Source organism: Globicephala melas, chromosome 20 (genome assembly GCF_963455315.2).
Source record: "Globicephala melas chromosome 20, mGloMel1.2, whole genome shotgun sequence".
NCBI classification, from domain to species: Eukaryota; Metazoa; Chordata; class Mammalia; order Artiodactyla; family Delphinidae; genus Globicephala; species Globicephala melas.
Window position 1 is genome coordinate 49,974,909 of NC_083333.1, and position 22,073 is coordinate 49,996,981.

At 37.2% G+C, this 22,073-nt stretch overlaps 1 protein-coding gene across 2 annotated transcripts in view; it reads right to left on the bottom strand.

Annotated features, from left to right (window-relative positions):
• The window catches only part of CLTC (clathrin heavy chain), a 66,291-nt gene that overhangs the window by 36,315 nt on the left and 7,903 nt on the right, over positions 1–22,073 (bottom strand). For both annotated transcript variants that reach the window (XM_030881768.3, XM_030881769.3), the window contains exons 2-7: positions 9,656–9,863; positions 6,691–6,959; positions 5,979–6,140; positions 3,781–3,894; positions 3,182–3,355; positions 121–318 (exon numbers count right to left, since the gene is read on the bottom strand). In XM_030881768.3, coding sequence (XP_030737628.1) covers positions 121–318; positions 3,182–3,355; positions 3,781–3,894; positions 5,979–6,140; positions 6,691–6,959; positions 9,656–9,863 — 1,125 coding nt within the window. The remainder of the gene's footprint in view (positions 1–120; positions 319–3,181; positions 3,356–3,780; positions 3,895–5,978; positions 6,141–6,690; positions 6,960–9,655; positions 9,864–22,073) is intronic.

Sequence of the window (22,073 nt, forward strand, 5' to 3'; positions counted from 1 at the left end):
CATCCTAAAAAAGGTTAGTTTCTCTGTGGAAAGCTGGTTCTAGTTCTAACTAACAGTATTAGAAATAGAGCATATTAGCATTAATCCAATCATGGCAACTTCACTTTCATAACTATTTACCTTTGGTGCATTAGCAGCCACCTTTGCTGCCTCTGAGTAATTTCCCTGGGCAAAAAGAGCATTAAATTTCCGGGCAAAGAGTTCTTCAGCACCAGCCAAGTTGTTACGTACAGCCATTCTCAGGGCCAAATCAGGATTTTGTAGGACATTGGTGATATAAGGAATTATGTTTTCTTCTTCCACACATACTGAGAGAACCTGCAATTTAAGATCTAATGAATAGCTGCAATGTGTTCATGTGAGCATCAGTGAAACCAAATCCATTTAGAGCTGATGACTACTGAGTCACAAAGGTAATAAAACTGTGACAGCTGCTTTCTTATTGCCATTAAAAAAAAGAAAAAAGAAAAAAAAAGAGGGCAGAAAAGACTAAAGGGTACTAAGCTATTTGCGGGTTCCTAAAATATGGCCATCTTATAATATAAATAACTCCCCACTTCATACTGTCCAAACTCTAACTGCTTTGCTACCATTCATTCATTCTTAACATGGTATGAGTTCATCTGGAAGAAGTTTAAGGTACATTCCTTCTAACTCTAGTATTTTTCAGTAATGTTAATTACATTTACATTCCCAGAGTCCAGATTATATACTCAATGAGGGGAGGACCACTGAATCCTCAGGCACCTTATATACTGCAAGGTATACAGTAGGTACTTAATAAATGTGGCACCAGTGAAGAGGAACTTCTAATTGCTTCTTTTTGAAGAACAATTATCTACCCTCAGTCCTCCTAATAAGTCACAGAACACTGCTTAAAAGCTGAATTCCTGTCAATTGCCAAAGAGAAAGGGAGCCCTTCACTATGCATCCATTCCTCTCCCCAACACCAGAGCGGGTATACATCCCAGTAAACTACTTATATTACCCCTAACAGCAGTTCTCATACTATTATTTCTCATCTAAGTGTTTCTCAGTCACTATTCCACATAAGGAAAGGGACTTATCTTTGTTTAATTGTATTATTAGCACCAGGCAGTGTTTAGCACAAAGTAAATGCTTAATATTTGTTAAATAAATGAGAACTCAATAACCAAACAGATAGGTAATATCGATTTGCCTGTTCTATTATTCCTTTTGAGGAAAGTAAAAAAATTTTAACCTCCGAAATTCTTTCATTTCTACAGATCTGACCCCCATCGCCAAAAGCTTAGGACATCTTATATCTGCAATGTGTCACTCTACTCCGTATTAAGACACACCTTTTAAAAAAAGGAAGAATTACTTTCTTTATAGTCATTTGCATTCCACCCATCTTTAATTTAATACTTACCTCCTAGGAAAAATAAGGGAGATGAACAAACCCGCTTCTAACTATACTTTCTGTAGTCTTCCCCAAACACCAAACCAGTTTCATCTTTATCCTACTTTTAGACTGTACTAGCAGATTTCTAGAAACCAGTACTTAAGATCTACAGGGGACAAAGAAAGTTCCTGTACTTCTAAGAAGGTTCCTGTACCTTCTAAAGTACTCTGTTCTACCAAGTTCAGAATGTAAGCTAGATATTGGCAACAATGTCATCTTGATCACTTTTGATTTTTCAACCAACAGAAACCACACACTCATTCCTTCAGGGCATAGGTCCAGCTATAGTTGGTTGGCTCTGATCAAAAGAGTAAAGCCCTGAAGCCTAAAGGTTACTGTAAACATTCACCTTCTTATTCAAAGCAGCTGGCACAGAAAATTTGTGGGGGGAAGGGGAGGAAAACAATCAGTAAGTTCCCAGAATTAAAGTTATGAATATTAAATATATATGGTAAAATTATGCAAGATACTTTAGTTCAAATAATAGTCTCAAAAAAACCCCCAAAAAACAGTAGTCTCTGGCTTAACAAATTTATCATTATAAAATTATCACTAACCTAGTTCACCAAAAGACCCATTCATTCTTGATTTTTCCAAGAGAGACACATGCAACTGAATAGATGAACGCTACTAAATTTTTAAAGTAGCTTTTGTGCCAGACACTGACTGGTGTAGAAATACAATTAAACAAAGAAAAGCCCCTTTCCTAAGGGAGAATAGTGACTGAAACAACTGTAATTCATTGTGGTAAGTGCCATGAAGAGGGCTACCTAAGATCTGGGGACATAGAGCAGAAGCACCTAACCAGCTGTGGAATTGAGGGAGAGGATGCGTAAGTAGGGGAAGACTCTCTTTCTCTAGAGTATTTCTCTCTTCATATACATACCATTTTCTGGAAATTAACAGAATAAAGGAGAAAAAACCTATCTACTTCTTTTGCTTACCATCTAGGGAAAATACTAATTTGGAGGAAAACTAGTAAAAGGCAAGGCCAGTAACAGTACTGTTTTTGAAAATTTAACCATTTTTTTTTTTAGGGAAAAAGATACTTCCTGGTATATTTTAAATTACATTAAAACACTAAAACACAGAAAAAGGATCACTTGTGTTAGGTGGTATGAGGAGGTATGTCAAATGTGACAAATTCAGAACAGCTAATATACTCCCTAATTGGATAACTTTTCAAGTACCCTCACTGAACATATCATAGCTACTGTAACATATCACCTTCCAACATTAAACATTTAGTAATAATTAAAGAGGTAGGGAAAAAGATGTAAGAAGAATTCTTTTCCTTGTAGTTGATAATTTGTCTTAGAGAGATCATAGGAAGAAAACCCCTATCAAAAGTATACAATCTCGGAATTCCCGTTGGTCCAGTGGTTAGGACTTGGCGCTTTCACTGCTGGAGTCCGGCTTCAATCCCTGGACAGGTAACTAAGATCCCACAGGCCGCAAGGTGCAGCCAAAAAAAAAAAGTACACAGTCTGTCAAATATGACCCTACTAGTTTCTTTGCATGAAGAGTTACTTCTCTTGATAATAGAGACACACACACAATCCTAGGTGGCTATACTGTATGCCAAATAGTTTCTCTGAGACAGTGTTAAAGAGAGACTGTTATCATATGCTTCTGCATTTTTAGGTATATATTATTTTCTGACATCCAAAGTTACCATTTACTTTTTGAAAAAAGCTAACACTAATAAGTGCTATTTTATTTTATCACTTAATTTAATTTTCAAGGTTTCCTTACTTGTCCCTTTCTGTTTACTCCAATTATTCCAGCTGTGGCTTCATGAGGTGCAGTGACAAAGATTGTTTCTCCACTGATTCTATTCATGTAGATGCAGGTACCAGTCTCAAGATCATACAGGTGGATATAACCATACTTAGTAATCAAGAATACTACGTCATGCTTTTCACTGATCTGTATAAAGAAAATCAACAGTTCAGTAAAATAATGAATCTATAAACAGAAAATTTAGTCCAATTCCATTTTAGAGATGGTGAAATTCTAGAACTTTGACAAGAGGCTTACATGAAAAATTAAAAGCTAGTATTTATGGTTTCCTCATTTTTACAGCAAATTCAAATATGGGATATCCCAAGCTCTTACATAAAACACAAGAATATTAATAAACTGTATAAGATAAAAGAGAAAAACATCATACTGAACAACCTGGGATAACCCAATTTATATATTACATTAAAGAAAGAGTATTACTTTACAAAGTTTCACTAACAAACTATTTTTGAGTAAAGGTACCACTTAAATTATATTGACTATCAGTTGTAGTTTTTGAATTGTGTTAAGAGGAGAGATTTTAAGTTCATTTGTTTTGCTTAAAATACCTGCATTGCAACAGGAAAGTCATTTTGTGCTTCTGGAGGAAAGAAAACATCCACTGCCTTCTTTGGAAAGGGTTGGTTCCCTGTAGGTGGTGTGCCAACTTCAATGATATGTAGCTGTTCAAAAGAAAATAAAACTTATGATCAAATGCTAAAAGGACCATAGCAGCTTTATTTGTAGCCCCAAACTAAAAACAACCAAAATGTCCTATGATAGGTGAACATTAAACTATATGGTACAACCATACCATGGAACTCCTCAGTAATAAAATGAACGTTCACGGACACTGTGCCCCGTGAGAACACACACAAAAAAGGCACTCTCAGAAGATCACATACTATATGATTCTATTTACATAGCTTTTTTTTTTTTTTTTTTTTTTTTGCGGTACGCGGGCCTCTCACTGCTGTGGCCTCTCCCGCCGCGGAGCACAGGCTCCGGACGCGCCAGGCCCAGAGGCCATGGCTCACGGGCCCAGCCGCTCCGCGGCACGCGGGATCCTCCCGGACCAGGGCACGAACCCACGTCCCCTGCATTGGCAGGTGGACTCTCAACCACTGCGCCACCAAGGAAGCCCTACATAGCATTCTTGAAGAGACAAAATTCTAGTAATGGAGAGTATTAGTGATTTTCAGGAGTTAAAGATGGTAAAGGAGAGGTAAGTGGTTGTGACTGTAAAGGGGTAGCAAGAGGGAAATCTTTGTGGTGACGGAATAGTATGTACCTTGAATCTATTCATGATAAAATGACACAATTGAACCAATGTCAACTTCTGGTTTATCTACTGTACTACATCGCTATGTAACCTTTGGGGTAAACTAGGTAAAGGGCATGGGATTTCTCTGTACTGTCTTTGCAGCTTCCTATGAATAATATGTATTATTTCAAGATAAAAATTTTAAAAAGTCGGTTGAATAGCTCAATCACACCTCAATCTACTTTAAATTAAGAATGGTGAAACAATATCCACAAAAGGGCTTTTGATTATAATTTAGTTTTTCCAAATAGAAATCTAACTTAAGTTGTTAAATTCTTCTCTGCCCACACCTACTCTAAAGTATGCACTTTAGGTAAGTATGCACTTAAGCTGGCTGAGTTGTCGCTCTAATCACATACACCTCACAAATTTGGATGAGAACATTCTGATTTTAAATGTCCGATGCTTCACATCAGTGAGCGAGGCAAGAGAAAGCAAATAATGTCAATGAAAGAGTATTATATATTTTGCTTAGTCATGTCAAGAATGGACTAAAACAATAAATAATTCCGTTTCCAAGATATATAACCATATGAAAGTTATTAGGGTGGTCTCATCCTTAACTAGGATGACTAGCCATCCAGCTTAAAGGCTATTGATTACCATATTTTAGGCAATCTCTGTCTTGATTTTTAAAAACTACTTAGCATGGAAAAATATTAAGACTTCAGAGATTCTGCTATGGCAATGAGAAAAGCAGTCAAACTGAGTTTCCAGGGGCAGCAGTGCTAACTGTGGCATCCAGCAGTGCAATCATAGCAGCAGCAGGTCCGCAGAGTTCTGTGTCAGGACTTTTGGCTGCTGCCCATTCTCCCTTATTCCTCCTAATTTTCCAAGCTTGGTTCTTAACCTTCCTAGCTATTGAAAACTATCCATTATCCTTTCATTCAATTTTTTATGCTCTAATCAACCACACCCTGTTTCTGTTGCCTGAAACTAAGAACCTTACAAAGTACTTCAATTTGTCCAGGTGATTTCAATGTATAGTCAGCGTTGAGAAGCTCTGATTTAAGGCAATGGTACTGAAATTGTGGTCCACATTCTATCTAGTCACCTAGAGCTTTTAAAATGCACATTATGAGCTCCACTTACTGAATCAGACTCTCTAGATGGAAGGCACACAAATGTACATTTTAGCCACCCTAGTGATTCTTATGCGCAGTAAAGTTGAAAAACATCAAATTAAGGCCTTTGGTAAAGGCAATGAAAATAAAATCTTACTATAAACAGCTGATACAAATAAGTTGTTAAAGAACATTCATTTTGGACAAGTATCACTAGAAACAGAATTGAAACAAATTAAGTCACCACAAATCTGAATGTTAAAAACAAATTAGCAAGAAAGGGAGAAGACTATTTTGAAATTAGGTAACAAATTAATTAGTAACAGAAAAACAAAAAAGATAAGTTCTCACTAAAACAATTTCCAAAGGCAAAACTTACCTTCCCTCCAGCTTGACCCCGTACTGCAAAACAAAATAACGTCGATTCTTCTGCATTTCCTTCCATCTTAAACTGTGCGAAGCTAGCCGCATGTCCTTCAATGGGCTGAGACACTTTCCTATCTACAGAATATAACTGCATAGCTCCTACCACACGATTTTGCTACAAAAGATCAAGCAGAATAAAGTTTGGGGACCCAATAACTCCCAGATTCAACAACTACTGAAATAACTAGAATGCCTTACAAGAATTTACAATTCCTTGTTAGTCTCTCAATGTAGATTTGATACCTCTTAATTTAAAATTTAGCTGCAAACACTCTCTTATTAAAGCGTTAACATGAATGTTTAAAATGTGCCTCATATACAACCATCTCTTTACACTATCTTTAAAAAAAGAAAGATATAGGAGTACTCATTTTGCAGTAAATATCCACAATAAATTCCAAATCATTCATACAGGAACTCATTATCCACTCAACCTGCAAATAAGACCTAAAAACACCTTGGTAAGAGTACTCTGAACTGTATGTTAGTATAAAAGCATTAAGCCAGCAACCTCTATTTCCTAAAAACAAAAAAAAAGGAAGGAAAAAAAACAGTCTTCCAAAATAAATCAGATTTGCAAAGACAACCTAATTTCAAAATAAACTGCATTCTGAGCCCATTAATTCTCTAAACCTTTTCTTTATTAAAAACTAGAAAAATGTTACCTGTGCAGATATGCCAGTCAGAAGTAACCACTTTTGCTTTGCATCAGTACGATAATTGATAATCTGGCACCCTGCAAGGCTAGAATGACGATCAAACATTTTCACCGGCTGAGACTCTCCTTCCATACTCCAATGATAAACTGCATTGTCCGTAACAAGAGCAACCGTATTCAAAGAGATCCATTTCCAGAAGGTGACATCATCGGTCATGGTATGGGCCTTCATTTTACTTTTCATTTCAATGTTAAATATCTGAAGAGTTTTCCCAGCTAAAAACAAAATTAAGAATTATGAATCACTAAGAAAGCAAAGTTCAGGATAAATTAATATCTAGCTAGACTAGACTCTCTCTGCAGCAAAATCTGTAACCGCCAAACAAAATGGTTCTATCATGAGACTAAGAACCAACTACAGAAGTCACACTGACAGACTAGCAACCACTGAAGAGATAGCTGAAACTGGGTAGTCTACACCTAACTGTGACGCAAAAACTCTATCACCTCTAATCAAGACATTTTAAACAGACAGTATGACTTCCAGAGAATTCTAAATCTCAACTAATGAGTCTAAAGAACAGCTCACTTAACAATGGAAAACAAGTTGTAATCTTCATGCTTAATTAAGAATGCTTACCCATAAAGTGAGTTAGTGGTAGGTACACAGAACAAAGCAAATCTGATTCAAGCACATGGGGAAAATGTCTACTTTTTAAAAGGCAGCCTTCCCCGCCCCACCCCCACCCCCCCACCATTCAACTAAATCTCGTGGAAACTTCTCTTTGGAAGAGGATATACTTCAACTCTACCTTGTACCACTAGCACATAAGAGAAGTGCATGCTACGTTTAGTTGGTTTAAGATACAAAGGGAAGGTAGGGGTGCTGGAGAAAAGGAGAGGGAGACAAAGGAGGACAGTTTCAGATGTTAATATACTAGAGCTAAGAACAAAATTCAAGCTTCATCCAATTAAGACAGCAAACATTTAGTAAAAGAAGGATGAAATTTGCCTTGAATGTTAACAGTTCACTGAGTCAGATGCAAAGGCTTGTACTTATAATTTGAAATCCATCACAGTCCGAAAAGTGATTTGGTTTAAATGACTAGAGGTCAAAAGCCCACGGCTGACACTAGGCTATCTAATTCAGATTAGTCCTTGGAGACTAAGGAAAACTCCATTACTGAGCCATAGAGAATCTGGCTCCTGAAGAACAAAAATTATAAGATAGTATGGAGGTGAGAGTGGGGGTCGAGAGAGGGATGGGACGGGACACAAAACATACAGCTTTGTACCACGACCCTTCCTAATTACTACATGGGTAAAAGCTTCTTCCATAAAACGAAGAATGTTATTCCCATCCCACACAATATGTAAACCACAACCAGACTTGAACAATTGTGAGAGTTATAGTCCTGTTTATAAAAAGAAACCAAGGGATTTGAAACTGGATTCAGAGGGAAGTAGTATTTGGGAATGACGTACTTTCCTCTGCTGTCTTCCCCAACCCCTAGTTAATTATACATTTTATTCTTTACATGAAAGGGGTTGGTGGGGTGGTTTCGGGAGGAGGGCAGGGATGACAGCTTAACTCTGTAATGTAGACATACAGGCACAAATCATTTCAATTTATTCTTTTTATAGAACAGGACAATAACTAATACAATCTAATTTAAGATAACTCACCATCTGCACACATAAGAAAGCATTAAGAAATGTGATAAAATAACAATAACATTAAAAATAGCAAAGAATTTTGAGAAAATTAAAACGATGGCCTTTTAATAGAGGTGTGAGAGCTGCTAAGCAGTTGAATTTAAATTCTTTAAGGAGGCTGAAGGGAGCTTAATACCTTAAAGTATAATATGTATTGTTTAATGGAAGCAAATAATAGATCACTGCCACAAAGCAAGTATCCCAGGTAAAAGCTGGACCATCTTTCCTTGAGATGAGATCAACTCCTATCTTGGATATGTAATGGAGACTTATTTGTTTGAATATGCTTGCCCCCCGACCCTCAGCCAACCAATTTAATCTCCAACCAGAGTTACTACTAAATACAAAGTATAAATCATGTGGGAAAAAAATGTATTTAAAAGTCTATTTAAATACTTCAGCACCTCTAACAAGTCACCCACAAATTTATCAAGAAATTACTAGGAATCTGAACTCTTCCTCCTACAACCGAGAAGAAAAACGACAAAGCAAAAAATAGGCAATTAAATGTGCCTTTTAGATTCAGCCAGTTTGTTACCTAGCCCTCTTAAAAACCCGTTTTAAACGGTCAATTTCACTCAGTCTATAGTTCAAAGGCAAAAAATTAACATAGACTCCCAGAGAGTATGAGGTTCTCTGAACTCTGTTTAGATTGACAGGCTGTACAGTTCCCTGTTGTGACAATTAAAAAGTTAGTCTGAATAAACTCTAACACCGTTGATTCCAAAAATTTAATACCCACCTATACACACACACACTTTTAAAAATGAGTGTAAATTCAAGCCATTTTTAGAACTTGATAATCTAAATGAAACACAAGCCTGAAGCATAAAAAAGGCACAGCATGAAGAGCAAGTTTATCATCACAACAAACTTCTGCAATGTTTAGGTGCTAATATTAGTAAAGTACATTTTATTCCAGAATATGAATCACTAATTTCTTATGTCTTCTGTATATGGAGTTATGTTTTCAGTACAATCTTATCACACTGTAGGTATAAAATTTAAATTCATTTAATCTAAAACTTAAAATTTTCCAAGTAGATCTTATGCGTAGAAAGTAAGACATCTCACAGAAATATGCCTAGTAAGTCATGAAAGTAGTTAAAAATCAAATACAGTAACAGCTTTAACTTTGCAGATCTATTTAACCAAATTTAATCAATATACTAAAAAAATAGATCCTAATTATTGTATTTGAATAAATTATACATGGAAAAGAGTTTTAAGAAAAAAAACCCACGATCTTTTTATACCTTTTAGTGCAATTACTTTGCTGGCTGGATTCATGATGGCGCTGTCTGCTGAAATTGGTCTTCGAATTGGATTACTTGGGTCATTCATATCAATAATTACCACCTGGGCCTGCTCTCCTACTTTCTCTCTAATGCAGATGAATTTGTCTGACTCCATAGTCAGGGTACTGAAGCCGATGTTTGCGGGGTTTATACCCAGGTTTTGGAGCTGAGGGAAAAAAACAAAAAATATTAATAAATCATATTACAAAGCGAATTAGAAAGACTTGATATTCATGTATTGTTATCATTACAAATCCTCACTTAACCATTATTGCTTCAAGGTCAACAGTGACAACTCCATTGATTCAAGTGAGGCAATTACTATAATGGACCTTCTCTCTTCCAACAAATATGGCATTCAATTGTTTTGTTATAACCTTGTAGTTGTAACTTGAGATGTATAACCCTCTGTTTACAACTAAGAGGCAGAATAAATAGATATAAAGATAAAGGAAAGAGCTACATCTGAGAGCTAGCCTTTATGGGTTAAGGGACCTGAGGTAATCAATGCTTCTTGGTTTAAGATCTTTGAACTACTGCATCTGTCCTCTCTAATCCCCTTTAGCAATTAGTAGTTACTTGTTCATATGCATTGGACCTCAGGAATCTGAAAATTAAATTACAGCATAAAATGAGAGATTTAAAAATTTCACAGGGTTCTTGGTCTAAAGGAACTTGGATTAGCCAGAGCAGACAAACAATACTTTGCAAAAAGTGCCAAAACCAAGATAGGAAAAAGAGATCCTGTCAAAGGAGGCCTACAGGCAAGGGAATGAACGTGAACGCTCAACAGAAGGAAGAACAAATGCTAAGGCCTAGAGATACAAAAGTGTGGTCTGCTAAGGGAACTGTAAGTACTTTTGTAACATTGGGAACATAGACTATGAAAGGCTTTCAGAGTAGAGAATTAAGGTTATAAACACAAGCAAGGGCTAGACTGATAAGCTAAATGTACCCCAGTAAGAATTCTGAATTTATTCTATAGGTAAAGGAAGCTACTTAAGGATTTTAACAAGGAAAATAATGGAATCAGATTTGCTTTGTGTACTCAGAAGCTATTAAAGTATTTGCTAAGCGAATATATAGGACCTAAAGACAGCAGGTTTTTGAAAACTAGTTAAGTGTATTAAGAACAAAAGGCACTTGTTAAAAGAAGACTTCTACCAGAGTGGGTCATTTCTCTGAGTGACTAAATGTAGTATAATAGACTAAGTACCACTCAAAGGCTATTGGAAGGCTTTCTTAGCTTTGACCAGCCTAGGGTTTTTTGTTTTTTTCCTTTCCTCCAATAGATAACAAATTCACATAGAACAAAATCAAACAAAAATTTAAAAGCGCAGGAAGCAAAAAAAAAAAATCAAGTCTTCCTCCTGCCTTTGTTCCCCAGATAGCCTATTTCCCTTCCCAGAGACCATCACTGTCACTACTCTCTTGTGGACTGGCTGAGCCAAATTAAATGTATTTAACTTAAATTCTTTTGTCAAACTCTTCTGCCAATAGTGCTTAACTATAACCAGACCAGGATCTCAAAAAGATATAACATAAGATTAAGAGACTACATTTAACTTTCACTTCCCTCTTATACCTCAATGACTGCAGGCACAACCAATTATGAAGTATAGTTACAGTAACTTAAGTCACTGAATACCAGGGCAAGGAGGCAAGCAATTGTCTAACTATTACCACAAACATGGTAATAAAGTAGAAGATTAACTAGTTGTACAAGCTCAAGTATCTGCTGCAGTGCAAGGCAAATACACAAGCTGTGAGATATGTAACTTATATATGAGTTTGGTTACAACAAAACTTTATGAATTATTAATTTTAATTTCTTCCTAACTTTAACTTTTAGTGACTTTTAGTTTCAGAACTAATGGAGGAAGATAAATATAAGTGGTCCTCAACAATATATGAAGACACTGTGTGTGGGCTTAAAGGAAGCCTTGTACAAACCAAATTGTTCGTCTAGTTTCACGTGAGGTGGGTACATTCGTTTTTCTGAGTAGACCAGTCCTCAGACTCTTAAGCTTAATTGATAGTTACCTTTCCAATAATTAAAAAAATATTCCAGTAGATCCTAGAGCTCCCAGAACTATATATGTAAAAGCAACAAGTTATCTTCTAGACTACTCTGTAAAATAAGAATTCTATGCTTCTAAGTCACTACCAAGCATTCACCTAAGGCGATTTTGAGTCCCAACTGTCACAGCTTAAATCCTACAATGTCTGAGAAAGTAAAAACAAATAGTGTTAGTCAAACAGTAAAATTAAAAGTAAAACAAGGATGCAGACCACAAACACTACTAACTGAACCCATAAATGATTCTAATAGATTCCTTTTCACCCCTCCACATAAGAGGCAGGTACAAGACAACTGTAAGAGAAGAAAACACTATTAGAAAAGGCAGCAAAGAGGAGGAAAAAAGGTAAGTCAAGAAATATGTGTTTCTTATTCCCAGCTAGATCTCCAGATAAATGCAGCAAGAAAGGCACATGTTGTCAAAATTCAGCACTGACCTTCAGCCTCAGAGCTGTTTTATTTGCAGAAAAGGCAAAGATCTGGTTCAAAGCGGGTGGGGTTCCTGTACTCCTCACAATTTAGGTGATCCTTATTTTCTTTTCTCATTAAACACATTCTACCAAGAAAGCTATGCATATATATATTTTTAGTCTTCTCTATCAAGAATGTACTCCATGTGAAACAAACATACACCCTTTATTTAAAAAACAAAATTAAACAAGAGGTAGATGGCAAATTCTCACCAATCCACATATTTAGACATTTTAAGGAGCCTACTTAAGTAATGCCCATTTATACAACTAAATAGGAAACTTCTCCTTCCTAAAAAGCCTATCCCAGTTGTTAGGATAAGTGACAGAACTTCAAGTGACCTATTCCTATCAGTTAACAGAAAGTTACATTTGCTCCCTTCTCTTCAAATAATGTCAGTAAGAATTTTTCCTTACTGGTGATACTTTTCAGTGAGAATGCCCAGAACGCTCACCAATTCTTCCCATATTTTCCTAGGATATGTTCAAAAGGAAAACATCCCAGAACAGTCATAGGACAGGTCACCATCATTAATCACAATTCTGGGTTAGGTGCACTCTTAAAATAGGATCATATAAAAGGATCATAAAAGGATCATATAAAATAGGATCATAAAATAGGATCATTATCACACATACTAGATAACTGTGTCTAGCAATATTCATACAGATTAAAACTTTAAAATACAACATAGGGAATTCCCTGGTGGTCCAGAGGTTAGGACTCCGTACTTCCACTGATGGAGGCCCGGGTTTGATCCCTGGTCAGGGAACTAGGATCCCGCAAGCCACTCAGCGCAGACAAAAAAAGCCAAAAAACACCGTAATGTTTTTAAACAGATTTCATTTTCAAAACAGCACATACTAGCCATAAGATATTCTAGTCAATCATAAAGGTCTGATGGTGTATGAGCTATCTACCACAGAAACTGAATTACAGACTGTAGAAGAAACCACTAATAAATTCAGAGACCGTATAAGCATCTCCAAACTTGCAGCTATTTACAGAAAATATACAACAATATCAGAATTCTGGCCACATTTTTTATCCTCTCAATTGGCAAAGTGTTGCTACTGTTGAAGATGGGGACATTCTATTTTGAGATATACTTGGAAGTTTCTATAATAAAGTGTTTTTTTTTAAACTTCAAAGAACTTTTATTTTGCTGTTATAAAATAAGAATATGGAGTCAATAAACTTAGGCCCAAGAAAAGGGATTACTTTTTTTGAATAGTTATTACATGTACATGGCAAATAATTCATACTATACAAAAGGGTATATACACTATGAAAAGTCACCCACTCCACGTTTCCAGTAATACCTCTCTCCCCCTAGCAATTAGAGATACTTTTCCATCTTGGATATCCTATGCACACATGAAAGTATGTATTTCCATTCTCCCTTTAAAAAAAAACACTAATGGCACATGCACAAAACTGCTCCCCCTTTAAAGAAAGCCACCCAAACTGTGTAATTTGTTTAGTTTCCAGGCTAGATTTTGGACACTGGTCTGTAAGTGGCAATACTGTAGGACTTGACACGTAAGTCTAGTTCAGATTCCAAAAAATAAGTTCAGTTGTCCATCCCTCAGTATCCACTGGGGATTGGTTTCAGGACCCCTCGCAGATACCAAAAATCCACAGATGCTGGAAAGTCCTTCATATGGATGGGAAACCACAGATATGGAGGGGAGGGCTGACTGTAAATATTAATAGATTTACTGTTAATCAGCACACCCAAAACTCTGGAGTGCCCTGGAATTACATTTTACAAACGATAAAAAAATGATTCCTTTTCCCTCTGCTCCCCTCCTCACCCCAATTTGGATTAACATGCCAAGAGAAAAAAGTGAGACACTGCATTCTTAGTTTTGAAGTGAAAAATAGTGTTTCAGATTCCCCATAACCTAGAGAACACAGAGGGTTTCTTCATTCAAGTAGACAATTACTGTACAAATGTATAACTCTGATTATAAACTACAAGTGCTATCCAGAATTAGTTCTGTGGATTCCTCATAAGAGCCAAAATGTCTGGGTTTAGCCCTAGTTTTGCCACATAAATGATCATGGGCAAATCAATTATCTCTGTATATCCATTTCCTCACCTGAAACATGTGAGATGATAGTACATATCCCACAATTGTGAGGATTTAATGTGAAGTGCTTTCAGAGCAGTGCCTTACACATAATAAAACTTCAATAGATACTATTAGTACATATAACACATCAGTACTTAGGCCAGCTCAAGGTAAGCTTTTTTTGTATTTGCATTTTATCTGCTTAATACAGCTGTCCTAGAAGTTGGCTGAAATTCTGGGTGTGTATTTCTTTTGATTACTGATAAAAGATTACTGGTCTCTGGGTGCTTAACTTATTAGACACTGAATTTTTGTTTGTTTTTTCTTTCAAGAAAAGGAAATTACTTTTTAAAATTTCCAATTCTGCTCTTTAATTTGCCTAACTAAATTTAGGTAGAGGGACTTCCTTGGCGGTCCAGTAGTTAAGACTTCACCTTCCAATGCAGGGCATGCAGGTTCAATTTCCGGTCGGGGAGCTAAGATCCCACATGCCTCACAGCCAAAAACACCAAAGCATAAAACAGAAGCAGGGGCTAACCTGGTGGCACAGTGGTTAAGAATCCGCCTGCCAATGCAGGAGACATGGGTTCGAGCCCTGGTCCAGGAAGATCCCACATGCCACAGAGCAACTAAGCCTGTGCACCACAACTACTAAGCCTGAGCTCTAGAGCCCGCAAGCCACAACTACTGGAGCCCGCGTGCCTTGAGCCCGTGCTCCCAACAAGAGAAGCCACCAAAATGAGAAGCCCGCGCACCGCAACGAAGAGTAGCCCCGGCTCGCTGCAACTAGAGAAAGCCTGCGTGCAGCAACGAAGACCCAATGCAGCCAAAAATAAAATAAATAAAATAAAATAAATAAATTTATATTAAAAAAGCAATATTGTAACAAATTCAATAAAGACTTAAAAAAATTTTTTTAAATAAAGTTAGGTAGAGATCAGAATCTTCAAAATCACATAACATGGAATCATGTAACATATTCATGCTAAGTAACCCTATTTTATTTCAATTCTTATTTTTAGGGGCACTATGGAACAGTATTGCTAAGGCTTTCTAACAAACTTGGCAAATATGTCTCCTACACCTTCGTTTAGGGAGCAAGCCGGGAAAGCTAATGCAAACAAAAGGCATAAGGTCAGTATCATAAAAAATTCTTTACTGTAAAGAGCTCAAGGCTAAGAAATAGAAGGTGAAATGGAAAGCAGGCTCAGCGTTTCTCCCCTTAGTGTGCAGAAGAGTTGAAACTACCTGGTTCAGAGACATACACTGCCTCTTTCTCTCCCTTCTACCAAACCTTTCCAAAACCAAAATTTCCCAACTTTTCCTAATCTGCCCATGCCCCACAATTTCAGATCCATTTATCCAACTAAACCTTAAGCTCCTCAAATAAAAGAACTTTCTTAAAGAATGAAAGCCTCTCCCATCTCTTCTTTTCAATATGCCTAAAATTCTGGAGGCCTAAATATTCTTACACAGAAGGACAACATTCCTTTACTATATGTATACTGCTAATTACTTTTCAGGACAATTATAGATTAAAAGAGATTTATGAAACCCAGGAGTCCAACACTAATATAATAAATATAAAAGGAAAAGTTGTTTCTTGGAGAAGAAAGCTAACTTAAAAATGGTGAAAGACAGCAGAAACTAACACAACATTGTACAGCAACTATACCCTAATTTTTTAAAAAAATGGTGAAAGATCAATGGAATTCTTTAAAAGTCAGTATTTTGCAGTCAACACAATAATTGATTTGGGCAAGGATCATCAATGGATATTAAATTAATGGATGAAATTTTGAGGAGTAACACATATTTACAAAATCTCAAAATATCTCCCGGGCTTCCCTGGTGGCGCAGTGGTTGAGGGTCCTCTTGCCGATGCAGGGGACACGGGTTTGTGCCCCTGTCCGGGAAGATCCCACATGCCGCGGAGCAGCTGGGCCCGTGAGCCATGGTCGCTGAGCCTGCGCGTCCAGAGCCTGTGCTCCGCAACGGGAGAGGCCACAACAGTGAGAGGCCCGCGTACCGCAAAAAAAAAAAAAAAAAAAAAATCTACGTCTTGAAATACAAATAGAGTTCCAGACTAAAAACAACTAAAGAAACTGGACAACTCAATGCAATTCATGATCATGAGTTTTCTTTTGATACAAAGAACATTATTGGAACTGATGAAATCTGAATAAAGCCCGAGATAACAGTATTCTGTTAAAGTCAATTTCTTCACCTCGATTACTGCAGTATGGCTATAGAAGACCATTTTGTTATTCTTATTAAATACACACTAGGACTTCCGTGGTGGCGCAGTGGTTGAGAGTCCGCCTGCCGATGCAGGGGACACGGGTTCGTGCCCCGGTCCGGGAAGATCCCACATGCCGCGGAGCGGCTGGGCCCGTGAGCCATGGCCGCTGAGCCTGTGCGTCCGGAGCCTGTGCTCCGCAACGGCAGAGGCCACAACAGTGAGAGGCCCGCGTACTGCAAAAAAACCCAAAAAAACCCCCACTAAAGTATGCAGTGGCAAAGAGACATCACATCAGCAAACTACTTTCAAACAGTTCAGTAAAAAATGTACGTAGAGAGGTTAAAGAGGATAAGTCAAATGTAAAAAATGATAAGAACTGACACATCTGGGTAAAGTGTACAAAGAATCTTTGTACCATTCTTCAAACTTTTCCGTAAATCTCAAACTCTGTATGAATAAAACGTTTCTTACAAGAAACTTAAGAGTCGCAACTGAAAGCAACATGTAGATCTTGCATGGATCCTGCTTTAAAGAAACCAAATAACATTTGGGGCCAATCTGAATTCGGACTGGTTTTTAGATACTGAGGAACTGTTAACTATTAGGATGCTATAATGATATCGTGATTGTAAGAAAATGTCCTTATCTTCTAAAGATGCATGCTGGAATATTTATAAAATGTCACAACAGCCTGAATTTTAAAAAATGTTTAATTAAAACAAAAAAGCAAATACAGCAAAATATTATTAAAAATCTAGATGATTGGGTATATGCTCTTCCCAGTATTATAAAACCTTGCAATTTTTTTTTTTAAGTTTTAAAAGAGGGATGAATCTCTGCTCTTATAGGTTACAGAACTTGAAAATTACATTGCAATTTTAGGGATTAGACTTTTATTAGGCAATTTACCTATAGGGCAGGAAGGAAGAACACAACTTCAAAAGGTAAAGATGAAAATCAAACCATTCAAAGAGTGACATAATTCCAGAGAAAGAGTTTATGCTCTGTAAAGGAGCTGTATAATGTCTGCCCTATCAGAACTGAGAGGTTTGCTACACTGTCCAGTATGGCAGCCACTGGTCCATGCAGCTATTTAATTTTGTTCAGTAAATAAAATTTAAAATTCAGTTCCTCATTCACATCAATCTCATTTCAAGTACTCAACTATCACATGTGACTACTGTATTGGAAGACACAGAATACAGAACATTTCCATCATTGCACAGTTCTACTGGAGAGCACTGTTTTCAGAAGTTTTTCTTGGGAATCCGACAAGGAGAAAGGGAGAACTTCTTTTACATTAAACTCTGGTAAAATATAAAGGATAGTTGGCAAAGAAACACTTTCATCTTATATAAGGATTTCTGACAAGGGGAAAGCAGGGAAAACTAGAACTTTCAGGTTTCAAAGTCCAGATATCTGTGGGAGGCTTTGGGGAAAAAAAATCTACAAAGTTCAATGGTACCACAAGAAAGAGCCCAAGGAACAGCACACCTAAGTCTCGGTGCCTCTTTCAAGAAGTCACTAAACATTCAAATAGCTAAGGCCCAAGTTATAAGGGACTGAGAAGTACTGAGAAGGTACAGATAATAATAAGATGTAATTCCTTCAGAGAACATGAGAAAAGAAAGGCCCATCTCTGTGCCTGAGAAACTACCACTGCCTCAGTTTCTAAGATGCTCATCAATATCATAAAGCTTTTGGGTAAAGAGTATACAACGGTAAGATGAATCCCCAATTTCAACAATGTTAACTGTGAAAGAGATTGTATTAAAATTAAATCTGGTAAAAAAAAATTGTTTTAACTTCAGCAGTATTAGATTCAGAAATCTAAGTTACATACTCATCAGTTTTTAATGCTTTAAGCTTTGTTTTTTCTTGTCTTGGTTTTGAAACTGTACTCGATTTAATTGTACATGTGACAAACAGAAAAGAGAAAGTGTCCATCCCTGTTTGAGGGGGAGCAAGGCATGCCTAGGTGCTGCACAAAAGGTTTTAAGTGATTTAACATACAGCAAGCACTTAGAACACAGTGGGGGCACATAAGCACTCTATTTTAGGGATTTCTATCCTTTTACAGTTATTTAGCTCTGGGACTATGGTATCATGACAACTATTCTAAAACAGGTTGGGTCTGATGTCATGCTACTAACATTACATAGTCAAATCCAGGGAAACCCAACTTGCTTTTTTCAAAATTCTTGTTACTAAAGACAGCTAGCAAAGCCTTCTTATATCAAGGAATCAGGAAACCCACTGATGGTGAGTCAGCATCTTAGTAGACTACATTAGTGATCAAACTATGAAAATATTGTTAAAGGAACTGAATGGACTCTCTCTCTCTATCTATATATATATATATATGTATATATTTAATCCAATAGTATACATGTATTAAAAAGGGTAGAGGGACTTCCCTGGTGGTCCAGTGGTTGGGACTCCAAGCTTCCACTGCGGGGGGTGCGGGTTCGATCCATGGTCGGGGAACTAGGATCCCGCAGGCTACATTGTGCAGCCAAAAGTTAAAATAATAAAATAAAAAGGGTAGAAAATTCTGGCATATGACAATTCAACCAAGGAAAACCAGACTACTTTTTCAATGCCCAATTCTCTGACTGGCTAAAGATGATACTCTCCATCAGCACAACGTCTGTCTCAGCAATCAATCACAGTTGTGTCTGTGCCTACAAATATCACATAATTAAAGGAGTAATAAGTTTGCTTTGAGCTTACTAATTTCAACCAGCGCTTATTACATGTGATCAGATAGGAACACTCATTGGAAATAGACTTCTTTATAAGCACACCCGGTAAGTATGCTTCCTAATGAATGACTAGTAGACTCAGAACAGAACTCATTTACCAGCTGAAAATCAAAATACATTAAAATTTGTGTTTATGGGGCTTCCCTGGTGGTGCAGTGGTTGAGAGTCCACCTGCCGATGCAGGGGACACGGGTTCGTGCCCCGGTCCGGGAAGATTCCACATGCCGTGGAGCGGCTGGACGCGTGAGCCATGGCCGCTGAGCCTGCGCGTCCGGAGCCTGTGCTCCGCAACGGGAGAGGCCACAGCAGTGGGAGGCCCGCGTAACGCAAAAAAAAAAAAAAAAAGAAAATTTGTGTTTATGACAGCATTATTAAGGATTATGTTTCACAATTAGTGCTTGGCTTTACACTTTCCAGTTCCTTCCTCGTTTCATCTGAATTGTTAGAATGTAAAGGAAGCATGTACAGCTACTGTATTTCAGACAAGGACATTTTGTGCTGTGCTCTATGTATAATCCTATTTCAGTTACCTTTTCTGTAAATGAATCTTGTATCTTGACAAAGACTTAAGTGTTACTGCTATAGAGTTAAGAGGTCAACAATTTTCGAGTCCTGCTGATACTTGGATGTCACCCAATACAGATATTTTTAGGTGCTTGAAGATGTGGTTAACTTCCTATCCCAAGGATTTCACTCAGCATAACTTCCTTTAAAAGTTCCAAAACATCCTCTACCTTCACTAATATTAATCACAGTGAAGAAAATGCTGACAACAGTAACTTCATTGAGCCCTTCCAGGAAACTAGCAGAATGTCAAATAAAAACTGCAGTTTCTGTCTTCTACAGGAAATAAATAAAAATGCTGAAAGTGCAGCATTCCTTTAATTCTTTCATCAACAGTATACCAGCCATTGTTTTCTATGTGCTCCACACATTTTAAGCAACAAATAAAAATGCCCTTGTGGACCCCACACTTAAACATATAGATTTATTTCTACTCCATGTTAGTGTTTGAGGCAATCATTCTCAGGAGAATTTTTTTTTTTTTTTTTTTTTTGCGGTACGCGGGCCTCTCACTGTTGTGGCCTCTCCCGTTGCGGAGCACAGGCTCCGGACGCGCAGGCTCAGCGGCCATGGCTCACGGGCCCAGCCGCTCCGCGGCATGTAGGATCTTCCCGGACCGGGGCATGAACCCGTGTCCTCTGCATCGGCAGGTGGACTCTCAACCACTGCACCACCAGGGAAGCCCAGGAGAATTTTTTTACTCTGGTCACTCCATATTGTTAAGTAATACATTCAGGAAGGAACCACAGTTGGAGACAGGAACTATAAGACTACTAGCTTTGGTAAACTATCAAGAGACTCAAAGAATCTTTCCTACTTGTAGCCAACTACTAACTGGAAAATTAAAAAACCTTTAAATGTAACTCGTTCTTTAAAAATAATAATCCAATAATTTGATGAAATATCACATATCAATTCTGACCAAGCTGCAGGGAAATACAGGGAAGTTTTTACACCTCAAACCTTGCAGATAGGTATGACTCCCCAAGGTTATGCCCTTTCCTGTATAAATGCCATTCAGCTGGCACATAACAACTGAATGCTACCCAAGCTATGACTGGTTATGGAAATGCAATCTAAAGCAGGACACACGATTTAAGGGAGGGCAGAGCTACAAAGATTGGGAGAGAACACATGGAAGTAAAAAACACCAAATAGGGTATTCATTTTCCCAAGTAGACTATTCCCTGGTCATCCAAAAAAGCTTTTGATAGCTGCTGGAGAGAATGTGGAAATATTGCAACTCTCATATACTGCTGATGGGGATGTAAAGTGGTATAGCTGCTGTGAAAAAGTTGGGCAGTCCCTCAAAAAGTTAAAATATAGAGTTACCATATGACCCAACAATTCCACTCCTCGGTATATATCCAAAAGAACTAAAAATATGTATTCAAACAAAAACCTGTAATGTTCGCAGCAGCACTGTTCACAATACCCAACAGGTGGAAAGAATCCAAATGTTCATGGATCAATGAAAGGACAAATAAAATGTGGTATATCCATTCAATGGAGTATTACTCAGCCATAAATGAATAAAGTACTGATACATACTACATGGATAAACCTCAAACAGTATGCTTAGTGAAGGAAATTAGACAACAAAAGGTCACACATTGTATGATTCCATTTATAGGAATAGATAAATTCATAGAGACAGAAAGCATATTAGTGGTTGCTGGGGGATGGGAGGAGGGAGGAAGGAGACTGCTTAATGGATATGAAGTTTCCTTTTGGGGTAATGAAATGTTTTAGAACTAGATACAGGTGATGGTTGCAAAACACTGAACTTACTAAATACCACTATATTGTTCACTTTAAAATGGTTAATTTTAATTTTAGATGTGCTTAATATATAATTCATGTAGTCATTTGACAGTTTATATAGACATTTAAAATTATAAAATAATTAACTCGGAAATGTTTTTCTACTGTTCATATTTCAGAAACCATTTTAAACTCTTCATGTGCATTTTTTACATCAGTGTCTTCGTTAGCAGTGGAAAGTCATCTGCATTCCATCAAAGTGCTTTTTAAAAATTCATTATGGTACCATCATGGGAAATTTATAACATGCCTCAAATTTCTATTTCTGTATTAGGAGAGGTGTTTTTACACTTGTTTTTGGATTACAGTCTCCAGAAACACCTCCCTAATGGACTGGTTTATGAGTGAAATT